Consider the following 27,915-nt stretch of genomic DNA (forward strand, 5'->3'; position numbering starts at 1 on the left):
ACCTGATACATCAACTGTGGATGGGGATATGGATGGGTTTGTCTCTCAAAGGGAGGTTGTGTATAACGGCCTGCTGCCGTACTCCGACCGGTTGGAGCAGGAGGCCACGGAGCTGCTGGCGGAGATCAAGGCGAACCTCTCCAGGGCCGTCCTTCTCAGGGAGCTGTGGCCCGGGGTCGCCTTTTGGTCCAGGAAGCTCTTCTCGTAAGTGTTCAAGCCAGGTTGTCCTCTGGATGCAAACTACATCAAGTCAAACCCATGGTTAATCCCTTAAGCTTCATAATAATGGTTTTCTAGCAGTGTTTAGGCTGAAATCATTTAAATTTAAGTATGTGTTTCAATTTAGGAAGAGCCAAATTGACAAAAGGTGAATAATCCCCCATCATTTAAAGTATAACCTTTAAAACATATTATTTGCAAGAATTCCATTTTGCATTTTCATTTAGGTTGCCAAAGCTATAATACATTTTAACTTTAAAATCCAGCTACTGGGTACTATAATCTAGGGTCAAAAAGGGGTTAGTTCCAAAAATATCAGCATCCTAGAAATATTTAAATAGGCAATATTTAAAAGGGAACAACTTCATCATGTAACTTTGAATTAAGATTGTGTCCACTCTGCACTGGAGGTTTCATGTTGATACATTGGCCCGCTGAAGCGTTTACAGGATATGGGTCAACTGCTGAAAGTCGGAAGTGATCTTCTGCCCCCGGGAGGGTTACCTGACCCCCCTTGCCTCCCCCCTCAGGTTTCTGAAGCTGTACGGCCGCAGGTTCAGCAAGGAAGACCATATTCTCTTCATCAAGCTCCTCTATGAGTTGGTCACCCTGCCGAACCTGGAGCCTCACATGATGCAGAGCTATGCCAGGCTGCTCATTCAGCTTCTCAAGTAGGTGTGACACACACACACACACACAGCATCAACATGATGGAGCTGTGAGAGCTGCAGCGCCATCGCGTTATTAATAAAATAACCCAGTTGAAGTGGTTGGTTCCAGCATCTGCAGCTTTTATTTGGCCTTTGTTGTCCTTTGGTATAATGAGATCAGAGAGCGCTGTGGTTAGCAAACACCACTGTGCAACATAGGTATAGCGATGTCGAGTCCCATCACGTGTTAAAGTGGATTTTTCACTTACATCTGTGCCATTTGGATTCTTGCCATTTTGTAGCTTGGAAACAACCGGCAGACTTGAGAGAAGAAATACAAAAGTAAATTAGAAAGCACTCAGGGAGAAAAGATATGTCCATGAAGAATTCACAATCCTCTGTATGCGTTTTTTCGTTTAAACAGAATTCTGAAACTTAGAGCAGTAAAAGATGGTACAATAATTACATTTGCTTAATTACAGATACTAAATAAAAACAACATTAACGTACAGTATATCTGCCATTTAGAACACGTAAAGCCCCGACGAACAGTACATGAAAACCTGCTTTTGTCTCCAGGCATGGCAGGTTATTCTCCTACACAGTTCCAGTGCCTTTTCTTTCCTTCAGTTTTAGAAGTTCCACAATGAGATTTTTTCCATTTAGCTGTTAGATTCATGAACACCTTACCTTTATGTGGAGTTTATCCAATATACATACATGTAGGTTGTACAAATAACCAAGTACTGTGGAGCAATGTGGAAGATTCTCGGTAGAATTAATTAAGTCCCCTTATAATAAAGGTACTCATCAGTTAATGCATGATTTAAAAGCTTAACAAGGTGTTGGCAAAAATCAAGAATCAAGAATCATCCGCTTCAGCTTCACTGAATACAAAGAATCAAAGCGCAGCGTTTGCTGACATGTCTGGAAGTTGGCACTCGTCATTTTGAGCACAGCCGGCGGGGTAGTGACTCATTTTCCCTTGAATACAAAGTCCTTTCAGACACCCTGTAATTTCTCACCCCCAAACATTAACATTAACATAATTTTCTCTTGACTTGTTGTTCTTTCAAAAGGTGAAAATATCAAAAGATTTGGACTAAAGCCCTTCAACGCCCTCATAAAAAACGTGCGAGAGTCAACAATCGGTTTCTTTTTCAAACAGGAAGAAGGAACTGCTGTCAAGGGATGACCTACAGTTGCCGTGGCGACCGCTTTATGATCTGTACGAGAGTGTCATCTACTCCAAAACGGAGCATCTTGGGCTCATCTGGTTTCCCAAGTATGATGTTGTACTTTTACATTAGACAAAAAAAGACATTCATATCAGACCTTTAAGATACCAAAAAGGCGTGTCATTCATACGAGCATACCTCTAACACAACTGTAAACCCAAAACTTAACTATTTTCCTGTCCTTGGAAAGTCAAGGCAGACCAATTCAATTCAAACAGGCCTTATGACACTTTCCTTTTATTATTATCACAGTGGACTACGTCAAATAGTAATAAAACAGTTACCGAAAATTAACTATGATATACTTGTTGAAAACACAATACACTTTCTCAGCGGCCTGATACATTAAATACTGTATATAAGGGCTGGAAATGCTCAATTATTAAGAAACGAATCATTTTGTTGATTGTGATGGTTTCCATCTTTTCTGTTTTATATTGCTTTCTCTCAATCTATCATTTTTGGAATGCAGGTCAGACAAGACATTTTTAGATGTTGTATTGGTCTTTCATTGAAAAAAGGAATAATTAAAAAGCGATAAAATAAGATACAGCCTGAACATAGCCAGGGTTTTCTTTTTGAATCCTCAGGACATATGTTTAGTAAATGCAGAATTCATCCACAAACTCCCACACCTCCTCTCTCTGCTTGTTTGCAGCTCAGTGGACCACATTTTGAAGGCTTTGATCAAAAGCTGCAGACTGTAAGTCACATCCTCTGTGATCATGTCATTTGTGCACCGGATAATGTGTTGCTTTTATCTCCAGTTGAGCTGTGTGCGTTAGATCAATGAGAGCGTTTGTATCTACACTCCGTCTTTGCTTGTCTGCACCTGTATTTGTACTCAGGTCTATCTTTGTTGCACGCCTTCTTGGGCATTTCACAGGTATTTCCCACCGTCCTCCACAAAGGAGATGCTAGATGAGTGGCGCCCCCTCATGTGCGTGTTTGACATAATCATGCAGAAGGCCGTCAGCAACATGGAGCTGTTCCTGCCCACCATCATGCCGCCGGAGGAACACAGCCAGGGCTTCCAGTAAGTGGGCCCACTTCAATGGCTCTGTTTAGGCACTTATACACATAATATGTAACTGCTGCTCCGTTTGGCCAGAGATATTAGAGCTTTTAAAACACCCCTTGTTGATTTATACAACAATTTATGCCAGCAGGAAAATAAAGATATGAATATGAATGGGTTTTTTATGGTAACGGAAATCATCATTAATCCTAATACTTTGCCGTATTTTGGTCTGATTTTATGACCATGTTTCAGTAATCACTACATCTTCGGGCTCTGTAAGCATGTACACCTTTTCACCTTGGGGTGTTTAATAAATATTCTTCTTCTTACAATAGCAGAGCTTTCTCCTCCTTGTTTTTGCTTATTATTTTTGTTGCCTTGGAAATCCTTTGCCCCTCTCCCTCCTACCTCCACAAGGTGGCGTTCCAGCTTACCGATCCTCTCCGCTGCATTGCTTTCTTCAGCGTGTTCTCTGTTTTTTTTACATGCTATTTTTCTGGATTTTGTCTTGGATACATTCACATTTTCCGTATAGTTTCCACAGTACATCATCTTTGATACTCGTTTTTCTGTTTCAGTTTTTCTCTTCCTAAAGGGAAGGAGGGAGTTTATATTTTGGGGAATTGGGGATAGATGAGAGGAATTCAGCTTGGGTGTGTGCATTGGAATACATTATGTTGTATTACTATGTTTTCTTGTGCTTTTGTGTTTCAGGTTGTGGTTTGATGAGTTAATCACTCTTTGGGTGTCAGTGCAAAATCAGCCAAGCTGGGAAGGGGTGAGACACAAACACACACTTTTTGGAGACATTACATAGACTTAAATCTATTTCCTGTTGATTCAACACTCTAATCCTGGTCCTTGTCCTAACCTAAAGCTAAACTGAACTGGACATGAACCTTAGACCAAATCTTCAACTGAAAATGTAATGATTACCTCATTATTCCCCATTTTGTCCCCACAATGTAATTATGTAAACAGATTGATGTCCTCACAAGCTTGGTAAAACATGCCCAAGCCCATACAAACACTGTAAAAGATCATCTCTGAACATAGTTGTTCACTGGATTGAGAGTTAAAGTCTGTCTGCCACAGCAACTATAAATTAAGTTGTCATCGAGGAAATTCCATCTTTCAAAGCTGAATAAACCTTCAACAGTGAGTGATTGTCTAAAAAAATATATTTTTAAATGATTGAGCCATGAATTACGCAATTTTCCAATTCCCTAATAATGGATACGGATATGTGTGATGACACACATTTCCTCAAGATGATTGAAATGTTATTGAAGCATTGACAGTTTCCACTCGGTATGAAGCAATTATTTTCCCCCTGTGCCTCCGCTCTGCAGTCACGCAGGCTCCTGGCCTGTGCACACTTCATCTCCTCTTTAGAATCTCTTCTCATTCTCAAATTTGAGAAAATTTAATCTAATGAATGGCAGCCTTCACTTCTGGGTAGGTTCCCTTTACTCAAAGTGATTGTTATCTCGCAGCCATTGGTGAACCTGTTTGCTCGCCTCGCCAATGATGACATCGGCTACGTGGACTGGAGCCCCTATATTCCTACGGTCAGTCCTCACTGCCAGGAGATGTATTTCTTTAGGGATATAATATTGTAGTAATAATTAAGCTGGAGGCTTTGAATAAGCCCAGGGTGCTTTCTGCCTCTTCATATACTGTAAAATACTTAATGGTCTCTGTTTATTATCATTTAATTGTGCAAATAAAAAAACCTCACTACAACTCTAATGCAGATCTTCACCAGGATCCTGCGCAGTCTAAACATTCCAGTGGGGGTCAATCACATGGTGGCACCGCGCTATCTCATCAACTCCTATGACATCGGACACATGGTGTTGTGGATCACAGCTCTTCTGGTACTTGCACACTTTTTCTTCTAAAAATCAATAACAATATCTATATATATGATATATATATATATATGATTCAAACCTATGCAGGGAGGACCAGGAAATCCAGCACAGAAGGAGCTGACCTGCCTCTTCAACAGCATTGCCTCCTTCTACCATCCCTCCAATCATGGTCGCTGGCAAGTAAGCCCTCTCTCCTACTCACACATGCATGCAGACACGTTTTCAGCTGCCGGCTGTCACACTTCTTTGATTTATATCCTGCCTTTCAGGGCTTTGCTGGCTCTCTTCGCACCAACAATACAATAATCAAACACACAACTGCCAGAGAAAAAAAGCAGTATCACAAATCTGTTTCCGTGTGAATGTGTGTCTTGGTGATAATGCTGGTGTTGAATGTGTGTGTCTGTTTATGTGTGTGTGTTTGCCTGCAGTCCCGGCTGATGCGCCTGCTTCAGCGGCTCCCCGCCAGCGTTGTGCGCCGTGTGCACCGGGAACGTCACGCGCCCCCCAGCTGGATCACGCTGGTCCCTGAGGGCCAAAGGCTGACTGATGGAGACTTGCAGGAGTTCACCTGTAGCCTCACCGGTGCCGCCCTGCTGGCCATGTTCAGGTATTGCACTTTGGTAGACTAAAAAAGTGACTATGACCTCACCTCTTATATATGTGTAAATATTCCATTTATTTAAGGACGATTACATATGTATATGCATGGGTATACAGCCATTACAGACACTATACAGTATATATAGTTATAGAGATTCACTGCAAATACAACAGTGAGAATTATTCAACTAAATATCAATCAAAGCACGTTTACAAATTAGTAGGAAGATAAAACACAATAAGAAGCATAACAGGTAATGACATCAAACACATTAACATTGGCACATACGAATGCAACATTGTGGAAAATGATTAGTGAAAAAGTAAACTCACAATATCAAACAGACATGGATATCCAAAAATAGAGAGAAAACGGCTGTCTGAATGAGTTGGTTTTCACATGACATTTAAAAATTATCAACCTCGTGCTGCAGTGAGTGGGAAGGCCGATAGAAAGTATTTCTACTCCAGCAGGAATAGACACAATAGGTGTCATGTGGAGGTAGGTGTGAGTGTTGCACAATAACAGCGGGTGGTCTTCTGAATGCAAATTTAATGACCAAACTTTCAACAGATCTCCATTTTTTGAGCCCAGAACTTTGGTTTCCAAATGAATACAGCTTGCAAATCCCCCACAGTTTTTTTTGACAGAATGTAAATTACACTATTAGCTAGGTGCTTCATGTTGAGATAAAGACTTCAAAACATTTGAATTGAAACAATTGCTATATGTAAATCTTGAAATCTTAAAATACCTTTACATTTTGACCTTCATATCAGTGGTCACTGGGCGGTTACCATGTAAACTCACCATTTGAATCAGTTCCAGTCAGTTATATAAACTGCTGCGCCATCACAAGGCCTGAGCAGCAGCTTGCCTATAATCCGGACAAAGACAAGTCGTTTGTGATTACCTTCCTATGCTTGTGTGTCAATGGGTTGTTGTTGACACATGTTGTGAGTTCGTCGCTCATCTGTCCTCTTGTGGTGATTTGCAGTAAAACCGGCAGTACGGATGCAGCCTACGCTCTTCAGAACCTCGCTCTCCTCACACCAGATCTCGTCATACCACCTGTACTTGAGAAGTAAGTGTTTGTTACTCATATCTGCCGTGGGCCGTGTCAACGTTTAAGCTAAAAGAAATGCAACATAAATTGAACTGTTAACTAGTTATGCTTTATTCAGGGGGTATTTGTTCTTTAGGTTATGGCAGGTTGTCAGGTAGATAGCTGTTTGTTATGACTTTTATTTAAGCCTCCATTTGTTTATTTTGGCAAATTACCCACATTTCAATTATGGCAAATGAGCTATTAGCGGTTTCCTGTTTCAAAAAAAGATTTTGAAAATGTGTTCTGCCTGTAATGTGTGTTTATTGTTTTGAGAACACCAACATATCTTTGTCCTTCTTCATCCCACTTTCTTTTTGAATCCTGTGTGTATACCAGGACCTACGCAGCGATGGAGACCTTGACGGAGCCCCACACCCTCACCGCCACTCTCAGTTGCATGATTGGCATGGCTCGCAGCCTGGTTTCCCTGAACAACCATTACCCAGAGGGCCGCGGCCATGTGCTCCCACTGCTCATGGGCTCTCTGCCGGGGATTGACCCAAACGACTTTAGCAAATCCATGGTGAGTAATGGATGTGAAGATTATTAATGAAGAAGAATTGTTAGACAAGAAGACCATACAGCTGTTGCTGATTAAATTCCCCTCTGTGTAGTCTGCTCTACCTCGTTAATAAATCCTGAAAGTGCAATGAATATCTCAGTTTGAAGAACTTGCAATTACTGAGGCCCGGTTCTCAGTTTCCGCATGGATTGTAAAATGGATTGGTTTCCTTTCTTAGTGGGCTCATTGCAACATTAATCCATCACACTAGAATGAATTCAGACAAACATTTGAAAAAGTTACCACCCGACATCTGGTAGGTTATTTAACTCGGGCCTTGATCACGTCAGATGATGAGAACTGATCCGTGTCCCATTGTGTGGCTCCTTCCAGATAACGTTCCAGTTCATTGCCACTTTCACCACTCTGGTGCCTTTAGCGGATTGTTCGTCGGCTCCTTCTCAACACAAGGATCTCACAGAGGTACACACACACCATACGTTAACAATTTAGTCCTTAAATGGGATGTTTCTTGTGTTGTGTTTTTTCCCTGCATTGTACTTTTCCCTCACCTCTTCTTCCTATTTAGCATTGATATCTCTCACAGTGGTATAGATCTTCTCCTCCATCTCTCTAGGATTGGGTATTGTTTGAATTTGAACGATTCTGATTCCGATTCCTTGTCTCGATGCCGGTTCCCAGCGATTCTGATTCTTTTAAGAGGCAGGGTCAAAAACGTTTAAGTTTAAGATATTTCAAATGAGCTAGCTAACCAAGGGTCTTTCTGAAGGAAATAGTCTGACCTTCTCCATCAATGTTAATTCTATGAACTTTTTACTTTTTATTAACTTTACTATGAATTTCTAGCAGGGCTGTTTTCAACTACAATATAAATATCAAATTATGAACTTGAATATTGTATAAACATTATAAATTATGAATATATTTTAACAGGGGTACATTTTCCTCAAGAGAGCTTTATTTTTGACACAAAAACACATTTACACATGAGCGTACGATATTGCAGGTACTTAAACGTTACCTTGCTCCCACTGATGGGCCCTTGGAGCCAGAGGAAGAGGCAGCGCCGGACGGTCGGCGCAGCGCGTCAAAGATGGGGCACACATAGGGGGTTGCCAACTCTCCCAACCCCAAATCAGGGACACTTTCGCTGACTTAGGAGGCTGTGATTGGAAATGGGGACTGGAGGGATAATTGCCCATAATTCGGGATGTCCCGGGTAATGCGGGAGGGTTGGCAACCCTAGGCACACATTTACTTCCACTCCATGACCTCGGAGGTGCTTAATCATATTTGATGTGCACCCTCTTATGCATGAAACAATTTTGCTGCAAATGTTGCATTTTGCCGAGTTTTCGGTTTGTTTCGAAAAGTGTAACCACACTTTGGACCGCCGACGCACGCTATCCATGTTCGATCGCGCTGTTTTGCCAACACTTCCGGTGGACGCTTCTTCGTTGGTGTTCAGCGGTTTCTATTTCCGGTCGGCGCCGGCGGGCTGAGAATCGAAACTAGGAATCAAATTTTAAACTTTTGAACGATACCGGGTAAATCGCAAAGCTAGTCCCGATTCCAATCGATCCTCGATACTCAATACCCAAGCCTACATCTCTCGGTGCAAATTGCTTAAATAAAAAAACAGTCACATTATACTAATCACTTAACTAACCATATGTATTTCTACCTTTTCAGATTGAGAAAACTCTGTGTTTTGCATCAGCTGAGTTTGAAGACTTCGTTCTCCAGTTTCTGGACAGGTTGAGACAAATTAACAATTCAAACTGTCACTTAGTGAGGCCTTGTTGTCAATGCCGTATGTATGAATGTTTCTCTCTCTGTTTGAAACGCACTGCTGCATCACTTGGTCTGCCGGCCACGTGTAACACCCTCTTTTTTTCTCACCATAAGGCTGTTGACATTTTCATTGCTGACAAGTGTGCACTTGTGTATGCAGGTGTTTTGCTCTGATAGACAGCAGCACCCTGGAACAGACGAGAGACGAGATGGAGACGGATACGCAGACTCATCTGGAGAGCCTGGTGGAGTTGGGCCTGTCCTCCACTGTTAGCACCATCCTAACACAATGCTCCACAGAAATATACAAGGTAGCACACGCACACACACTCTTTTTTAAATGTATGTATTGTGGCACGCCCAGGGGAGGGGGTGTCCACGTCACACGCTCAATCAGACCAACTCCCCTAGATCTTGCCTCTGTGCTGAACTCAGGTGTTCTCCCATGGGTACTGCTGCGGGCTTGGCCTCTGCCGTGGCCTTCCTTTGGGAAAAAGAACAGAGGACATCACGGGCATTCCATTTCTTCAGCAAGTGCACGTCTTAGTCGGGTGTCTGCGCCCCGGCTGCCGGACTTTATAGTTTACCTCCCCCATCCGCTCCAGCACTTCATATGGCCCGTTCCACCTGGCCAAAAACTTACATTCCGACGTGGGGATCAGTACCAGCACTTTGTCTCCCGGCTTGAAGTCCCGTGGTTGTGCTCCCCTGTTGTACACCCGAGCTTGGGCCTCCTGGGCCTCCCGCATATTTTCCTGTACCAGGGGCCACAGAGTCGCCATCCGGTCTCTCATCTCATCCACGTGCTCCACGACGGTGCGATGGGGCAATGGCTGCTGTTCCCAAGCCTCCTTCGCCACGTCCAGCAGTCCTCTGGGTTGTCTTCCATACAGGAGCTTGAAGGGAGAGAACCCGGTGGAAGCTTGTGGTACCTCCCGGATTGAGAACATCAGATACGGAAGCAGCTGGTCCCAATTCTTTCCATCCGCCTCGATCGCCTTCTTGAGCATCTGTTTCAGTGTCCGATTGAATCTCTCCACCAGCCCGTCTGTCTGTGGGTGATACACTAAAGTACGCAACTGGGTCACCTTCATCAGTTTGCAAAGATCCTTCATAATTCGGGACATGAATGGGGTTCCTTGGTCAGTCAATATCTCATTGGGTATTCCCACACGGGAAAACAACATTACCATCTCCCGGGCTATTCCCTTGGTAGCCATGGTGCGCAAGGGGATGGCCTCCGGGTATCTGGTGGCGTAGTCCAGTATCACCAGGATGTATTGGTGCCCCCGGTTGCTCTTGGGTTGCTCCTCCAGCAGCTCTTGGTGCCTCGCCTGCTGGGCGAGGTTCGACTCCACCAGCTGCTTCACCAATGCTTCCATGGTACACTGTCACGGTGATTCACAGAGTTTAGATCGCTGCCCGCATTCTCCACCATATGTGGCATGCCCAGGGGACGCTCAGGGGACGTCACACGCTCAATCAGACACGCCGGCACCAGGAGTGCAGTTGGTAGTTTATTATTGGAAGCAATGAGGGAGGTTTAGACAGACTTCACCGCCCCCCCCCCCCCCCCCCCCCCGTCGTCAGGTCCACGCGTCCACGGGTCATTCACCAATCGGGTCCTCGTCCAAAGCGGTCGATACACGGGGGGGTTAGTCAGCCGGTCCAAGTCACAACACTTATATCACAGTTTTACGCTGGTTCACTCGCTGTCTCCGCACCTCTCTCCACTCTGTCCTACTCCCACCCCGTCCTTCACTCTCCCTGCTTCCTTTATGCCTGGGTTCCTCCTGCCCTGATTTCCGGCAGCCTCTCCTCGTTAGGCGGGGGAGATCCATAGCAGGCTCGGGGGTGGAACCACCGGGCCGCAACATACCTCCCTTCTACCACCACTCCCCTCCGTCTGCTACAGTATTTAAAGCTTAACGCTTCTCCCTGTGAGTGTCCTGTGAGTTTACGAATGCAGTTTTGATTATTTAATACAAGAGATTTCTGTATTTATGATATCACTTGCACCGTACACCAAAGGTTTTAGCAATACCACAATCCAAATGTAATGACTGGGTTGGGGTTATATAGTTATACTAAACCACACCCTCAAAATCCTGATAAATTATTAAAGCTGAGTTTTAAAGTGTTATATTTAACTTTGATAATTGCTCATTTTGTCTGAAATATTAAATGCTTTCAAGGGCTATGAATGTAGCCTACGTATCCATTCATAACACAAAAGTAACACATTAATTAAGCTAATGCATTTTGTTCAACACAGTTCACATTGTTTTAAGAAACCCCCGAAACTAATCAAAACACAAGAATAAATTCTGCAATCACTCTCTTGAATTTATTTTTATTCACCGACTAAAACAAATAACTTCCAGCTATTAAGGATGCATGATGCAGTTGTGTTTAGTCAAACATTGTGCTGCATGTGAAACACATGAAGAATAACAAATGCACATTTTGCCAATCTGCTAGATGGCGTTGCAGAAGGTGTATAACTTTGCCACTTTCAACATCTTTGAGACGTGTGTGTCAGGCAGGATGGTGGCTGACATGTGCAGAGCTGCAGCAAAGGTATATCTTCCTCAGTATGTCTTCCTCAGCTCGTATTTTATAGTAATGTACAGTAGATTTCACTCATTAGACTACAGACATTCCACACTGTCATGTTGCATACATACATAAAATACAACTTTTTCAAGTCATGATACAGATACACATTTCACTCAAGTTGTCGTATACTAGCTACATTCTCATTTACTGCCTGTTGCGTTATCTAAATGTTTGTTTGTGTGTGTCTGTGTGTATTTTTCAGTGCCATCCCGCCGAGTCTCTCCGTCTGTTTGTCCCTCACTGTTGCAGCGCCATTTTCCAAATTACTGACAGTCAGTACCACACTGCGTGTATAGAGTTGAACTGTTGTGTGTTTGCATGGAGATCGTACATTAATGAGTTCATTCAGACGTTTCTTCACTGCTAAACTAAATAATGAATGCACTATGAGCACAGTCATGCACCATGCTTAACAACAGCTGGGTTTGAAGTTAAATACAAACACGATATGCTCACAATTACATTGGCAACGTGTTTAGCAGGTCTTAATGTTCACCATCTTAGCTTAATCTTTAAGCTCGCTAACAATAATTAGCAATAAACAAAGTACAACAACACTTATACAAATGGGCTTTTTGACATTTGTCATGTGGCTTTAGAGTGGCTCTAAAGGGAAAGTCAAAGGGTCATCAAAATTAAATTACAGTTCATCCAGAGGAACGTGAATGTGACTGGAAAACATTTCATAAACATCTATCCAGTGGTTGTTGAGATATTTTGGCCAGGACTAAAGAGGCAATGCAGCTAGCTAACTAAAGAACAAAACATCAAAAGGCAAAAGGACCTCAGTCTTTCAAGGGAGCAACATGGTACAACATACATCATATATATTGTGTGTGTGTGTAGATGAGGAGCTGCAGTGTGAAGACGGATTGGATAAGGAACTGTTGTGGAATCTCCAGCTGCTCTCTGAGGTGAGACAAGGATTTATCACGTCTCAAGGGCTTCAGCACTCAAAGAAATATGAATCCTGCTAATTTATTTTTACTTGTCAGTCTCTTCAAATGTTATTTAGTCTGAAAATGATTTAAATGTCTGCCGAGGGTTCTGCATATCTTCATTCCTTTACAGCAATTTGTTTCAACAATATTTTGGAGTTGTGTGTCATTACGTCACGTCTACTAAAGTGTTTTGTCTATTTTTCCTAGTGTTTCTACAAAACTTCAGAATGTGTGACACACTTAAAAGGAGTGGAACAGAGAGACATTTTAACCTATGTCTATGATTGCAACATTGTAGTCTGAGAAGAAAAGGATGAAAATGCATTTTTTTGCAGTGCGAACAGTCATAAATATCAAGGAGCTTTGTCGTTAACCAGAACATATTGATGCCCTTTCTGTTTTGTTTTATTACTCCTGGGAGTTTAATGTGTGTGCAAGCGAGCCAGATGCTGTGATTTACTGCAGAACCTCAATATTTAAGACACAACTCTCCATTGAATTTGTGTGTGTGTGTGCATGTAATTCTGTCTGTATTTGTTTGTGTGTGTGTGTTGTTTTCAGGTAACCCATGTGGATGGTGAACAGCTGTTAAAATACCAGGGGGACTTGGAACGGATCCTGTGTGTGTGTGTGCGTCTGCGCTGCAAACGGGCGTACACACTCGCCTGCAGTCTGCTGGAGCACACACTCCGGTCGCTGTCCCTGATCTATCCCACCGAGTACCGCAGCACCTCTGGGGGTTTTGATACTGACCTCCCGATATGGGTAAACACAACTTCTGCAGTGTTGCACAGGAGGAGATTACCTTCTCACCATTATTTAATGTTGCTAAAGTTAAATCCAGTCCCTTGACTCTTAACTGCATAGTTCCAACCATGGCCTATTGAATGACCTCCTAAAGTGCAAATTACAGAGTCTACTGTAACAATAAGATTTACTTGGAAAACACAAAATGCCTCTAGTATATCCTTTAAAATAACTTTTTATATCAAACATTGCTTTCTTTGAACGACAACTAAATTATTATTACAGTTGTCTTGCTAAATTTTAGTAGAGAAGGAAATTAGATAAGTGGAAAACAAAACCCTTTGCATAGTTTGTAGTTATAAATAATGAAAATCCATTCATTCATTTTGGACCATCGTTCCCAACCTGGGACATACCTGAAGTGTTCACAATAATCTTTTAATAATACTTTGTACTAGTTTGTTAATTTAATTAATAGGAGCTAACCATAATCCCTGCACAGGAATCTAATACAATAAATTGCAATTAAAAGCAAATTTACAGTACATCATACGGAGCACCAACAAACAATGCCATTTCAATCCGGAGAGACTTGTTGAAGTTTGAACACTGCTTTATTATAACATGCATGAATATTGATATTTCAATGTGTTTGGGGGTTGAACTCCATCCTGCCGTAGGATAGACCAGGGGCCGGGATGCTGAGCCGAGCTATATCCCCCCTTCGGGAGTCCAGACACTGGTGATGGTGGTAGAGAATAAGTTACTCCAATTTCCTGATGTGCCGGGTACTGCTGTAGATTGGAGGTGTCAGGGGTGGTGGCGGGTCGCCTTTGGTGCGCGCTGAAATGACAACTGACAGCAGAGAGAGAGAACAGTCTTTTAACGTTTGCCAGCACTGATGCAATTGGTTTACGGTAACATCACCCACGTCTGGTTGGCTGGTACTACCTGACCCCGCCCCTAATCAGCTGGCCATGTGCCCCCTTGGAGAGAGGAAGCCTACCGGGAATGGCAACGCCTGTCCAGTCTTCCTGACTGAATTTTCACCTAAGCTTCATTCAAAATTTACATTGCATGATCTACCTCTTTAAAAAAAAAAAGAAAACGATGTTTCTATTCAAAGGTATACAGCATATATCATATGATTGGTTTGTCTTGTTTTTAAATTTTGCTGTCAGGCGGGTGATGGAAGGCAGGACTCAAATGCAGAGGATTCAAAAAAAGGGGTTTATTTAATAATTAACGAAAGTACTTCTTGGGCAAACGGTCCTTCAAGAAGGGGAGGGGAAATATAACAAACTCAAAATCACTCCGTCCGGAGGAAATAACCCGGTCTACAAAAACTAAGATCAAACAACAGGCAACAATAATCTTAACTTAATCTTGGCGTGATCGTGGCGAGAATGGCTTTGGCGAAGTCGATGGGAACGAAAACACTTCGGCACAAGACGAGGGAAGACGCTGACTAATAAACACATGAGGATAATGAGAAACAGGTGGACACAATCAGGGATCCGGGTAATTGGACAGGTGATACGAGAGGAAGGGCAAGCGATCTGAAACGAGAGGAGGGAACAGACTTTCAACATAAGACAGGAAATGACAAGACCAACACACCGGTGTTACATTTGCTTGAGCATTTTATACATACAACCAAGCTAAGACGTGGACACATTTATCCCACAGTCATGTTGATTTCTATAGTTGTATTTTCTTTGTGCTGACTTCATGTTGCGCCATTCTTCTTGGACTCATTATATTGCCTGTTTTCTAACATTAGCCACCATATGGTGATACCACAAGAAAGTGAGAGGAATGTAAATGTGCTTTATCTAGCTTTGAAAAAGTTGCATAATGTGCTTTGAGGCGTCTAAATGCATGTTCAAAGAGGATCGTGGCAGGAGGAGACAAACTGATCAGCTTGTCCTGCAGTATTTCTAAGAAAAGATTTTTCTCAATAATATTGTGCCAAGTTCTTGTACATGAGTGCAGGTGTTTTGATGTTGAAGAGGCAGTAATTACAGCTATCTTCCTCTGTTGCTTTAAAAATATGACCTCTTCATCTGCAGCTCACGGTCACTGATTACATTTTGTTTTTGTTGATTTTTCCTTTTCATGTTATTTTCTTATTTGGATTCATTGGCTGGTTTGTTGACTGATAGGAGATCGTCTTTTTTTGAAGAATGTGTTATCATGTGTCCATTGTTAAGTGTTTTAATTCTCATCATATGTTTCAAATACCAACACATGACACATATCTCGGCTGGTTTGCTTGCCAGCTATTTCAGTGGAAACATACTATTTCTGTACAACTTTCTGAGAAAACCTCTCTCTCTGTCTCCAGGACTGGGGCAGAGCTGGAGATGTGGCAGATTTGGGTGTGTGTTGGCACGTACCTGATCAGGAAGAGGAAAACTTTGTTTTCCAGCTGTTGTCCTGCCTCCTGCACCCTGAGCTGCATCGAATCCAGGGCCACGTCTCTGGAGATCAGCCAATGAGCAGGTGTGCTGTTGTTTTTCTTAGCCTTAGATTTATGGACGTAATCAGACTAGCACATAAACAAAACAAAGAAACCCGTAGCCTTTCATTACAGATAAATGAGATTCGTCTGGATCCCAAAAAAGGAAACCTGAACATTAACACCTGTTTATAATACAGGTCTTAAAGCTTTGGATGAAGCCTAATCAAGAACACTTAGCGTTGAAAAGTTGGATTCGGCTGCTAAGACTTGTTAAAATGCCATTGTAGAAGTGCCAAGTCAATTCCCCAAAAAACAAACTCAAGTACGGCTATGAAAGAACTGTAACGTGTGATCTGCTTCACAGGGAGGAGCTGTTGCAGAGTCTTGCTATTGTGCAGCACTGCCTTCTCGGTGCTGGATCCATGCTGCCCCCTCTGGATGGGCCACACGTATCTGACCTGTGAGCCCTGCAGCTGCACACACATATATCAAAGCACAGGTTTTCCTGCAGTCTCTTAGAGTTTCTATCTCCCTTGCATGTTGTTTCTCCTCAGAGTGCCATCCATGATAAATCTGGGGGAGATCAAACTGCACATAGGTGTCACCTACGGTAAGAAAACGCAATTAAGTAGCTCCACACCTGCACTGCATGCTGCGCACTGAGGCAGTTTCAGTGGGTGATACGGCCGCACATCATGCATTCTGTGTCCATACTCTCCTCCAGATGATTCACGGGAGAACTACAGAGAGTCCATCTGCCAAACCATGAGACTGCTGCTACGTGAGTGAAAACTTTGATGACACTACACTCCAGCTCTAAACCCCTCGCTTTGTTTGCGGATTTATTGTGAGGCACAATAAATCAATGTGTACTACCATGCAGATCACATCTTGGATCACTCGGAAGATGACACAAAGTCGCTCTTCGTCATTATTTCGGTGATTCTACTATTATACACGTGTGTGGTGTTACATTTTTGTACAGCTTCGGGCCCGCAAAGGTTTCACAGCGTCCCCTTTTCTCTCCGTCTCGCTACAGATCATCAGTGACCTCATGTTTTTCCGAGGAACTCACAAGAAGGAGTTTGACTCACGGTGGAAAAGCTACACACTCGTCAAGAAGTCCATGGAAAACAGGGTGAGTTGGAAAAGAGCACTGAGGCCGCTGTTGTCAGTTTCAATGAGTCACCGGCAGGGTGATTGAACGTATGTTGCCTTTCTTTCTGCAGCTCCATGGGAAAAAGCAGCACATCAGAGCACTGCTCATCGACCGAGTGCTACTCCAGCATGAGGTCAGTCGAACAACGCACGCACTTTGTGCAGGGTCGCAGAGGGAAGCACCTGCACCTATGTGGATGTTTTTTTAATAAACATTATTTTAACATTGCATTTTTTTGTGAATAGATGAGGAAGCTGGTGGTTGATGGCAGTGAATACAAAGTGGTTCATCAGGAGCTGCTCTGTGATCTGCTGCTGCTTTCTACCAGCACTTACAGCCAGGTAAAAACGAAAAAATAGAGAATTAGCAGAATAATTTAGAAGAAGAATAATTCAACATCTTTCGGTTCATCTTTTACCTGGCTTGTAAGCATAAGATATATGTGTGTGGTTGTGTGTGTGTGTGTGTGTGTGTGTGTGTGTGTGTGTGTGTGTGTGTGTGTGTGTGTTTGCAGGTACGTAGCAGGGCCCAGCATGTTCTGACGACCGCAGTGGGAACATTTAGCTTCTCCTACAGGGACCTGGTTCCCCGAATCCTGCAACTGCTCTCGCCACAACACACCACTGGGACACAACAGCAGTTTAAGGTACCACACACAAACGCATAGACAAAGACACACTCACAGCACATGGTGATAAGCACAGTTGGCATTGACTTGCTCGTAATGGTCACTGTCGGTGGTGCTGAACCTTGAGATCAGTTCTGTGGCGTTGCTTTTTAGGCAGGTAAACTGTGCCCCATCCCGCATTGCACTTTTCTCTCTTCAGACTCCTGATCTTTGTCCATTTTTTGTTGACTATCCCCAGGACTAGACTCAGATGGTGGTAGGATGGGGCGCGTTTACTGTCAGAACCAAACCACTAAAACAAAAGTTCTCGTTTGAAACCAGGCAAAAAAAAGTTACAAAGCCATTCTTGGGAATATTATTTGTCAGTAATAATTGTGTATATATTGTGTTCATTTTATCTGTTTTTATTTTTGTGAATCCCTTTATAAACATATTTTTTAAGTGGATAATGCTTTTAGATATAAAGATTCTTAGTACTATTATGCAAGATACCCTGCTTACTTTGTACCTTATTGGTACAAAATACTAAAGCCAAAGCAAGAGTCAACATTTAAAAACTGGTGCAGCATTGTCTCAGTATTTGATAATGTATCACTAGATTCTACGGATTGACATTGAGAACAATGATGTTAATGCGTAATTTCCAAGTCTGCAGAATGTATATAACTGTATCATCGTATGCACTATAATCCTTCAAGGGTCTTTTACCTTGTGTGGGTTTCAGGGTGCTCTGTACTGCCTGCTGGGTCTGCTCAGCGGTCCCTATCCAGCCAGTGCAAGGGACTGGGACTGTGTCGGGGAGATGTGGCCTGCTTTGGTCCGCTGTGGCCTGTCGCCATCCTTGACCTTGGAGGACCCGTCCATTGGCGGGCTGCTCGACGACGTCACTGACCGCATCCACCGCCAGCACGACACCATAGGGATCTATTTCACTGTTAGCCACCTGTTCATTAGTTGTCCTTGCCCTACTCTCATTTGTTTGTTCGTCTTAATTGGTCTCCTTTGGTCTCATCCTCCTCCAGGTGTCGGAGTCATGTGTGGAGATAGCCAATCAAATCATGCAGACTAAAAATCCCAGGCCTTGTCTAGAGGCAGAGTCCGTAGAGGCGCTGGAAGAAGGGCTTCAACGTCAGCAAATCAGAAACGTCGTTGCTCCAAGGTAGGAGAACTGGGCTTGTATTTGTACATTTATAAATTTTCCTTAATGATACCCAATGGAGCATCATGAATTATTTGTACTACCGTTTGTATCATTTGTAGTCTTAGGAGAAGCACCACTTACATTTTAACGCATCTTTGTCTTTTGTACAGGAAATATGAGAAGCTGGTCAATGATCTCCTGGACTGCCTTGAAGACAGTAACTTGTAGGTTTTCTCTCCCTCTCCATCATAAGCACTTTAGATGCCCTCGCTTTATGTTCATAAAATGATGAGTTAATTATTAGATTCGGTATTTGAAAGAGCTTTAAGTATCAACAGTCAGTAGTATTTCTTCTGAGAAATATCAAGATTTTGTAGCGGAGTCTAAGAGTTTTAGCTAAAGATTGCATCCAGAATTACTTCTTTGTTTGTGTTTCAGGACCTGGAAGTTTGAGTACATGGCCACAGACTTGTTGGCCCTCCAACTGAGAGAAGATCACCCTCTTCCTCCTGATGCCGTCCTCTTCTTCACGCAGGGCCTCATACATGACTCCATTTGCGTACGCAAGGTGTGCTGCATGTGTACTGTGTGTCTGTCGGTATGGAGATGGGCTGACTAAAAGCTTTTCTTTTGTGATTCATCACATTTAAGCATACAAGAAAACTGCATAGTTTACCTTAAACAGCAGAAAACTCTGCTGGATGTGAGCAACTTTAGAGATGTCACTTCCTGTTAAACTTCACAAAGAGAAAGTAAGTTTCTTTCAAAGGTTAAAATAAGTTTTTTTTATTTTTCAAGATCTTTCTTGAGCTGTCACTACTGTTTTATTCCCTTTTTTCCCAGCTGGAAGAAGGGCGTTCTTTTCTTTGTATGCATTCCATTGTGAGGCACTAGTGTCAATCAAAACTAACTAAACTAAAATGAAACTAAAAATGAAGCATTTTTTGACTAAGCATCACAGCTTCAGAGGTTGAAGGTCAAATTATATTGTATTGTATTCTACTGTAGTTTAGTGTACATATACAAAAAAAATCCATAGTACAATGAATAGTAGCATCAGTATGTTACAAGACAAAAAAGCAGTGCCATTGAATGATATCAAACTGAGCCTTATAGTACTTTACGAGGACCTGCTGCATTTGTGCTTGGTTCTAGTCTACCACTCTATATTCTTTATTTCTTGTAGGTGGCAATTTCAGCAATGGCTGGTATCCTGAAACAGCTAAAGCGACCAAGAAAGAAAGTTGCTGTGAAGCCGTCAGATATCAGTTAGTGTCAACAACCAAAAAAAAAGTACTTACCAAATCTTGTTTGTGAGGTATGTGAGGAATGTGTGCGTATGTCTTTCTTTGCGTGTGTTCAGGCGGCATAGAGGATCCACAAGGTGTGTGTGTTGGGGATCGCGAGGGGAATCGCTGGCTGCAGTACGACAGCAAAAACCTCCCTCTAAGTGAGCAGCAGTGGGATTCTCAGCCGTTTGTGGAGAAGACTCACTGTGGCTACTACTTGTGGCCGAGGTAAGGAGAGTGTTGAGGCGGTGGATTTAGTGGAAATGCTGATTAACTGCATGGTTGGATGGATCTAAATAGCTGATTGACTTAAATGGCTTGGCTTTGTGGCTAACTCGATGTCTGACTGACTGCTGGTTGACTGATCTGGACGGCCGGATAACTGGTGGGTTGTTGAACTGACTTCCTGTTATTGCCTGACATAGATAAGGCTCACTGAACGACTTACTGCCTGGTCCTAGATAGAATTGATGTATAGATGAAAGACTAACAGACTTTATAGCTGTTCATTTATCCTGGCTGCTTATTTAAAGACAGAATGTGTCCATCCATAATTCTCTCTGTAAATCAGTGCAGCTTCTTCTTTGTTTCTCGTTCCTTTCAGGGAGATGATGATCCATGCATCTTCAGAGAGGCCAAAAGATGACCTGTCGTACGAAGAGATGACTGAGGTGCTCGAATTGTAAACCGCCCACAAAATCTACCACTGACGTCTCAGTAATATTACTATCATTACATTTGGTGTTTATTTTGTGTGTCACTCAGGGCGAGAAGATCATCTTTGAATACTTCTCGGACTCAGAGTTTATTGACCGGCTTATCGGATTTCTCTCTCTAGAGGATCGGAAAGGAAAAGACAGCTTTAATCCCCGACGCTACTGTCTCTTTAAGGTGCAGTTTAAACTCGGTGCTTCGGTCGATCTGGCAGACCTTTTACAAAGAAATGACACAGCAAACCACCGCTAGCCAAGGCTGAATTGAACTCAGCAGAGCTGGAATTCCTGTCATCATACGCTGAGATTCATTGTTCTCTGTCAGGCAGCTGACAGTTCACTTGCGTCAAACGAATGACTGCAAAAGAAAAAAGAGATAGGTCTTGATTCCTCCACATCGAACGAACCTTCATGCTCATGTTTGATTGACAGGGGCTGTTTTGTAACTATGGAGACGTGTTCCTGCCATTATTGTGGCCTCACCTAGAGCAGCTTGCCAGCGACCCCCATGAGAGCTCCCAGCGCTGTGTGAGTGAGATTACTGCAGGACTAATCAGAGGCAGCAAACTCTGGAGTTTCAGCAAGGTACTTGGTACACGCACACACACACACACACACACACACACAGGCACACACACAAGGGGACAAATAACCCATGCTGCACTATTTTTTATAAGAAGAGTCAATATTAATAAAAACTTTCATCATTGTGTGTGCGTACTCAGGTGGAAAGGCTATGGCAGCTTTTGTGCCCTTTGATCAGGACAGCATTAACCAACATCACTGTGGAGACCTACACGGACTGGGGAACCTGCATCGCTACCGCCTGTGTGAGTGGCCCACGTGCATACAAATACACCACACACACAGCTTAGGGCTCAGGAAAGGAATCTGAGTATATACATGTGTATTATCCTTGTTAAATAATGTTGAAGAATAGATTTGCCACCTGCTAAATGGAAGCATGTATGTCGTTTAAAAAAAAACTAGGGACTATTTTCTCTGTTTTTACTGGCAATAAAGCCAGCACCACTGGATGTATAAATGTTGCCGAACCCAAAATAATATTTCCATCAATCAGCCTAGTTTGTAATGTTGCTGTACAACAGGAGGGCCGGGACCCCAGAAAACTCCACTGGCTGTTTGAGCTGCTGATGGAGAGCCCGCTGAGTGGAGAGAGTGGCTCGTTCAGGGATGCCAGGTATGTGTACGTGTGTGCGTTTGTGTGTTCATGAATGGCTTTACGCTCACAATTTGTGTTTATGTCATCTACAGTATTTCTGAGGTTTCTGATTTCAGGCTGCAGTAGTAGCCCGAGCGGACGTATGCTGACCTGACGTGCTGCAATAACACAACAATGCTCCACCCCTGCCCCCCCCCCCCCCCCCCCCACACCTTCGCCGCCTTTCCTCTTTGTCTCTGTCAGCTTGCTGTATGTGCTGCAGGGAGGTCTCGCCCAGCAGCAGTGGAGAGTCGCTGAACTACTGCACAGGCTGCTGACTTACCTGGAGCCCAAACTCACCCATGTGTATAAGAATGTTAGGGAGCGCATTGGAAGGTGACCCGGCATTATCAAGGTTATATAGGTTAATCTAAATACTACGTGTGCGCCGTCTGGGCCGTTCAATCCTAAGCCCCTTTATTCATCAAGTGTTGCCGCTCTGTATTGGTGACTTGTTTTCTTTTCTTTCTTGTCCTCCCTAACCTCGTACCCCACCCTCATCTCTCCAGTGTCTTGACCTATATCTTCATGATAGACGTGGCCCTGCCCCACACCCGACCCACCTCCTCCCCCCACGTGGCAGAGTTTGTCACTCGAGTCCTAGAGCGGCTCAAGCCCCTCACGGCGGAGGCGGAGATCCACAACCACGTCCACGAGGATAACACCCAGGGGACGGACGAGCGCACCCAGGCTGTCAAACTGCTCAAGACGGGTCAGAATGTGCATGCAAGCATGTAATGCGTGTGGTGGATGGACAGAAAGGGAAAATTAACGACAAAGCAGACTGACAAACTGAAGGCAGATGCAACGATTTGAAAACTGTGGTCCCTTATTAATCCCTGTAAGATCTACTTTAAAAGGTAGTGGAGTGTAGAATAAGGAGGATTTTAAGGGGGGTGTTCAAGCCTTTCAAAACAAAGTGAAGGGAAGGAGTTTAATTCATTATTTGGGAGTGCGACTCTAATGTTAACATTTGTACGGGCCACAAAATGCAAAAGACTGCATTTCATCGTTGGAGCTTAGAACATCAAAACATCCCATTTACAAAATTCAATACATAAAATCTAAACTATGTGCATGGTTTGATACCACTCAAGGTACTGTGAGCAAAGCTGTAGCTACCATTGAAGACACAGTTTATGCAATGACCTGCTGAGAATAATACAAAAACTACTATGATTTATTTGAATTTGACAAATAGGGTATTCAACATTTCGGTTTCGAGTAACAAAAACTATAAATGAAGGTAAACTGAATGTAATAATTATGAAAAGCATTTCATGATTCTAGAATTTTAGTGTTATTTTACCACTAAAGGTCTGAAAGGTTCTGAAAGATCATTTATTAGCCCCTTCTTTAGCTTTTCGAGGTGGTATACCTTTTTAAAAACAGGACTGGATTTAGATGACATTTGTTGTTTCAGTTTATGTTACTATTCTGGTCTCCATTACACAGATAAATATGCTGTTGGGAAATTATCCAAATAATTAGATACCAAATCATGATCGATTGTGTTATATTACCAGAGCGATGCAGTAAGGTCACAGTACCAAGTTCGTTTTTTTCTATTTGGCAACAGACCAAAATATTATCTATGTGTTTTTGTCTTTGTCTGTGTGTCATTTGCAGTGTTGAAATGGTTGATGGCGAGCGCAGGGCGGACCTTTACCACTCCTGTTCAGCAGCAACTTCAGCTCCTGCCTCTACTCTTCAAAGTAAAAACCACACATACACAGACACACAGACACAGGTCCCTGCACAGCATTATTACCCACTCAATCTTACTTGCCCATTAAACTCAATTTCTCTCTTCATTTACTCAAAACGGTGCGTAGCTGTGTGTCTTCCTATCTCTCTCCATCTCCCTCGCTCCTTTTCTCTCTCCCTGCAGATTGCCCCGGTGGAGATTGATGAGAGCTATGATGAGATGAAGCAGGATGCTCGCACGTGCCTCTCTCTCATGTCCCAGGGCCTGCTGTATCCTGAGCAAATCCCTCTGGTTCTGGCAGTGCTGGAAGAGGTAATATGCACATACTGAAATACGCACACGCACTTCCCTACATGCTTGCTGCCAGGGCTCAGAGCCTAATTCTTCCCATGGTGTTGTTGGTCTAAAAACAACCTGTGCTATTTTATTTTGCTTACTTTGTAATGTATGCAGTTTTTCTCCCGAATGCGAGTGGCACCCCTGTTATCTTGTTGCAATCTCATGTTGCGTGCACAAATTATTTAAAGGGATGGTTGACACTTTGGGAAAGACTTGCTGTCTTGCATAGTGTGAGAGGAGGCCAGTTAATACTACAATCGTACCTGTTCGCCAAATATGGAGCTACAGAGAGAGAGCAGATGGTTAACTTAGCTTAGCATGAATAATGGATGAAATAGCAAACAGCCGGCCGGATTTCTTTTTCATTTAAAATAGGTATTAACCAAATACCTGCAAAACCAATTTCCTCTGCAACAAGGTACCTGTTTAGCATTACAATATAACTGAGCATGCTGACCTTAGCGGCCTCACAAAAATGCTAGCATGGCTGTAGACTCTTGGCTACCAATTTCTTGTTTTCATGCAAGCGTGTACGCATTGTCAATTTAATTTTGTTAACAGAATTAACAGATTTTTTATTAAATGACATGATAGTACATTGTGTTATACAAATGTTTACAAAATATATTAACCTGTGTCTGCATCATAATAATTTGGTTGCACCATGAAACTTTTTCTTTTTCATAACCCTTTCTGTCTCCTTTCCCTCTAGATGGCAGGCAGCAGATCATGGCATGCACGCTACTCAGTGCTGACCTACCTCCAGATCATGGTTTTCTACAACTTGTTTACCCTGCTAAATTTGCCTCCCGAAGTGCTCGGCGTCCGAAAGCTAGTGATGCAGCTGCTGCTTGATGAACAGCTCGAGGTAATATATGCCCCAAAAGGTGGCTTAAAAGTGCCGTTATTCCCTCTGCAAGGCATTTGTTTAATTGTCACAGCATTATAAATGGTGATTTATTGTCACCTCACTAAATCTTAATCCCTCTTTTCTATTGACAGTTATTGCTTAAAAAATAACTCGCTCTGCTCTGCTATTTATTTATTTTCCTGTTTTGGTGCCTTTTTCTTTATCCCAGACATCAGGGATGTTGATAGAGCACCATTGCTGCCTTGCACTCCCTTGTAGCTAGTTGTTATTTAAGGGGTCTAAAAACAAAATCATAAATCGATTGAATGCCCAGAATATAATTTGGCAAAGCACATAGTATGTTTTGACTATAAAACAACCGTTGTAACCAGTCAGTTAATGCACTGAAATCAACTAAACTACTTGTGCACATAAAACAGTCTCCAATATGGAGTTGCATCTTTTGTTGTGCATTAAATTTCCCAATTGTCTTAACATCTGTCTCTTTTTTTATTGATCGGGCTGTACAGGTAAAAATCAATAAACATTAAGCCTCACCCGGTTGTCTAACTTGCAAAAACAGTTGCAGGTCAAACTCTTTTTTATCATTGTCTATTTTAATGCATAAACCGTCTCTCAATGCTTATTCATAATTTATGCAAAGTTATCCGTCCCTCCGCCTCCTCTTCCTCTTTCTCTTCCTCTTCCTCCTCTGCTCATCTTTGTCCCTTGTATCTCGCTTTCTGCCCGATTTCCTTGCGCTCTCTTCTTGCCCGAACATTGCGATGTAATTTCTTTTATTAGTTGGTGGCGATCTTGACAGGTTTTTTTTTCTCTCCCTCTATACCCTTCTAAAACCCCACCCCTCTCTGACTGTAGGTGAGGGACATGGCAGGCACCACCCTCAGTGGTTTATTGCAGTGCCAGTTCTTCCCTTTGGACCCCAGTCTGCAGACACAGCTCCAGACGCTTAGTCAGACTCGCCTCCCCAAGGCAAGAGGAGAGCTGGCCTCCACAGGTACACACACGCACACTTAGACACACATTCATGTGCAAGTCACAATCATACAGTGAGGCAATCACAGTAATACTTGCCCTATTACCCTTTCTTATTGCAGAGGGATTTGGAACCTTGAAATTCAAAGATTAAATTTAGCTTCCTATGTGTGTGTGTGTGTTCTTAGACCTAGTGCGTTGCCATGCTGGAGTGCTCGGCCTCAGTGCGTGCATCCTATCGAGCCCCTACGATGTCCCAGAATGGATGCCTCAGATACTGATGGACCTGAGCAACCATCTCAACGACCCACAGCCAATAGAGGTAAACACACACACACACACACATTAGTGTACACACTTGCATACAAACATCAAGCTTGATACAATGTGAACTGAAAGAATACAATTTCATTGTCCAATTGAGGAGAAAATTGTGTCTTTGGCCTTACTTCAGGCATGAAGAAGACATACAATGTAATCTGTAATACAGAGTTTGAATAATACATAACACTGATGGGGAACCAGTGATGATAATTTACTTCCTCTCCTGTTGAAAAATGAAAGAAGTAAAAAGGGAAATACAAAGGAATACGGTTAAAGATTACATTTGTGAGATTTGTGGAAGAATTAATGAAGCTGTCACAAAATCTTCTGAAAAGAATAATTGTTCAAAATAACAATGGTAGAGGAAGACGTTTTGCAGAATACTACACATATAATATCTTCTCTTGGAAGACTAACTAATCTGTGGTCTCAGCTTTAGTCGTCAGGCCCTAGGCATTTCATAAAATATTTGTTTAAAGGGCACAATGAATTTATTAACACGTTTGCCGCATTGTTTCATGATGAACGTCCTTATGTTGTTACTCCAGCAATTCTCCATGACAAAAGAGCTCCACTTAATCTTTGAAGAGGGTGATTCACTTAAATCGAACTTATTTGGTGGTCAATGTTTATATAAGACGTATTCTTGATGTTTTACTTCAAAATAAAATTTACTAGTGCAAAAACAATTATTTTAATGTTAATTTTGATGCGTTTAAATGTGTCTGAAGTCTAAAAAAAAGGCAGGGCAAGAATTTAAACTACTTTGTACTTTCAAATGAATCAATACCAATGGAATTCATGTTGTTTGATTAGTAACTAAAGTTGTCAAATGCATCTTTGGAGTATAACATGCAATTGTTCTTCTGATCTAACTATGAATATGTACACGTCCTGTGAGATTGGCATACATGTGTCATTCACTCACAGTAATGTTTGTTTTCCCATGCTGTCAGTAACGATGATGGTGTTTGTTGTTCCAAGATGACGGTGAAGAAGACCCTGTCGGAGTTCAGGCGTACTCACCATGATAACTGGCAGGAGCATCGGCAGAGCTTCACCGACGACCAGCTGCTCGTGCTCACAGACCTGCTGGTGTCGCCCTGTTACTACGCCTAGAGAGCTCCACTCACGGACTGCTCTCAAAGAACCAACTTCATCTGTCAACGGCATTGTGGTCCTTTGTGCAGCCCGTTGAAGTAGTAGTGTGATAATATTGATGGTGTTTGCAGCGGGTGACAGCCTCAGCTGTGGAACTCAGGGTGCCCGTGTTGGCCTCCGGTAGACCTGGCAGAAAAGCAACTCAGAACCCGGGGCAAACCGGTTTAAAATATTTAACTCACTTGGTGTATTTATTTTGTCTCGACAAGCAGCTCAACAGCCCCAAAGGTGGCCACTTTACTTTCGAGATGATCTCCATCAGTGGGTATCTTTTGTTGCTGTTTTTTCCAGAATTTAATCTTAAGGTATTTCCCTTTTATTAATTCCAAAAATGTATTTAAAGATAATATTAAAAAGTCAGAACGGTCCATTACCAAACAAGAAAAACATATATAATGGCACCAAGATTTTAAATTAAAAGGAATGTGACACCAAATACTTCAAGCTAGTGTTTCAACAGTTATGTAACCCAACACTTACAAATCATATTACAATGTTTAAAATACTGCATAATATATAGGAATTATTGACAAACATCATGTAATTGATAAAATGCATGAACACCTATTTAAAGTTTATG

The 27,915-nt window shown here is 42.5% G+C and overlaps 1 protein-coding gene across 1 annotated transcript; it reads left to right on the forward strand.

Moving 5' to 3' along the window:
• The first annotated feature begins 14 nt into the window (after nt 1–14).
• LOC119213108 (proteasome activator complex subunit 4B-like) lies at nt 15–27,887 on the forward strand. Its single transcript, XM_037464143.2, has 47 exons — nt 15–204; nt 750–890; nt 2,038–2,154; nt 2,766–2,810; nt 2,994–3,143; nt 3,843–3,906; nt 4,625–4,699; nt 4,886–5,008; nt 5,093–5,185; nt 5,437–5,615; nt 6,607–6,693; nt 7,054–7,240; nt 7,613–7,702; nt 8,933–8,997; nt 9,195–9,345; nt 11,516–11,614; nt 11,856–11,925; nt 12,500–12,567; nt 13,156–13,359; nt 15,689–15,846; nt 16,170–16,265; nt 16,360–16,415; nt 16,530–16,586; nt 16,689–16,744; nt 16,845–16,943; nt 17,035–17,097; nt 17,210–17,305; nt 17,479–17,610; nt 18,317–18,526; nt 18,615–18,751; nt 18,904–18,957; nt 19,172–19,301; nt 19,920–20,001; nt 20,097–20,250; nt 20,627–20,693; nt 20,788–20,913; nt 21,168–21,320; nt 21,461–21,565; nt 21,845–21,936; nt 22,162–22,293; nt 22,467–22,669; nt 23,587–23,672; nt 23,849–23,977; nt 24,717–24,872; nt 25,734–25,872; nt 26,039–26,172; nt 27,159–27,887. Exons 1-47 carry the CDS (start codon nt 29–31, stop codon nt 27,291–27,293), a joined length of 5,421 nt encoding a protein of 1,806 aa, XP_037320040.2. The 5' UTR covers nt 15–28; the 3' UTR covers nt 27,294–27,887.
• Nucleotides 27,888–27,915: the final 28 nt, after the last annotated feature.

This window comes from Pungitius pungitius, chromosome 21 (genome assembly GCF_949316345.1).
Source record: "Pungitius pungitius chromosome 21, fPunPun2.1, whole genome shotgun sequence".
NCBI classification, from domain to species: domain Eukaryota; kingdom Metazoa; phylum Chordata; class Actinopteri; order Perciformes; family Gasterosteidae; genus Pungitius; species Pungitius pungitius.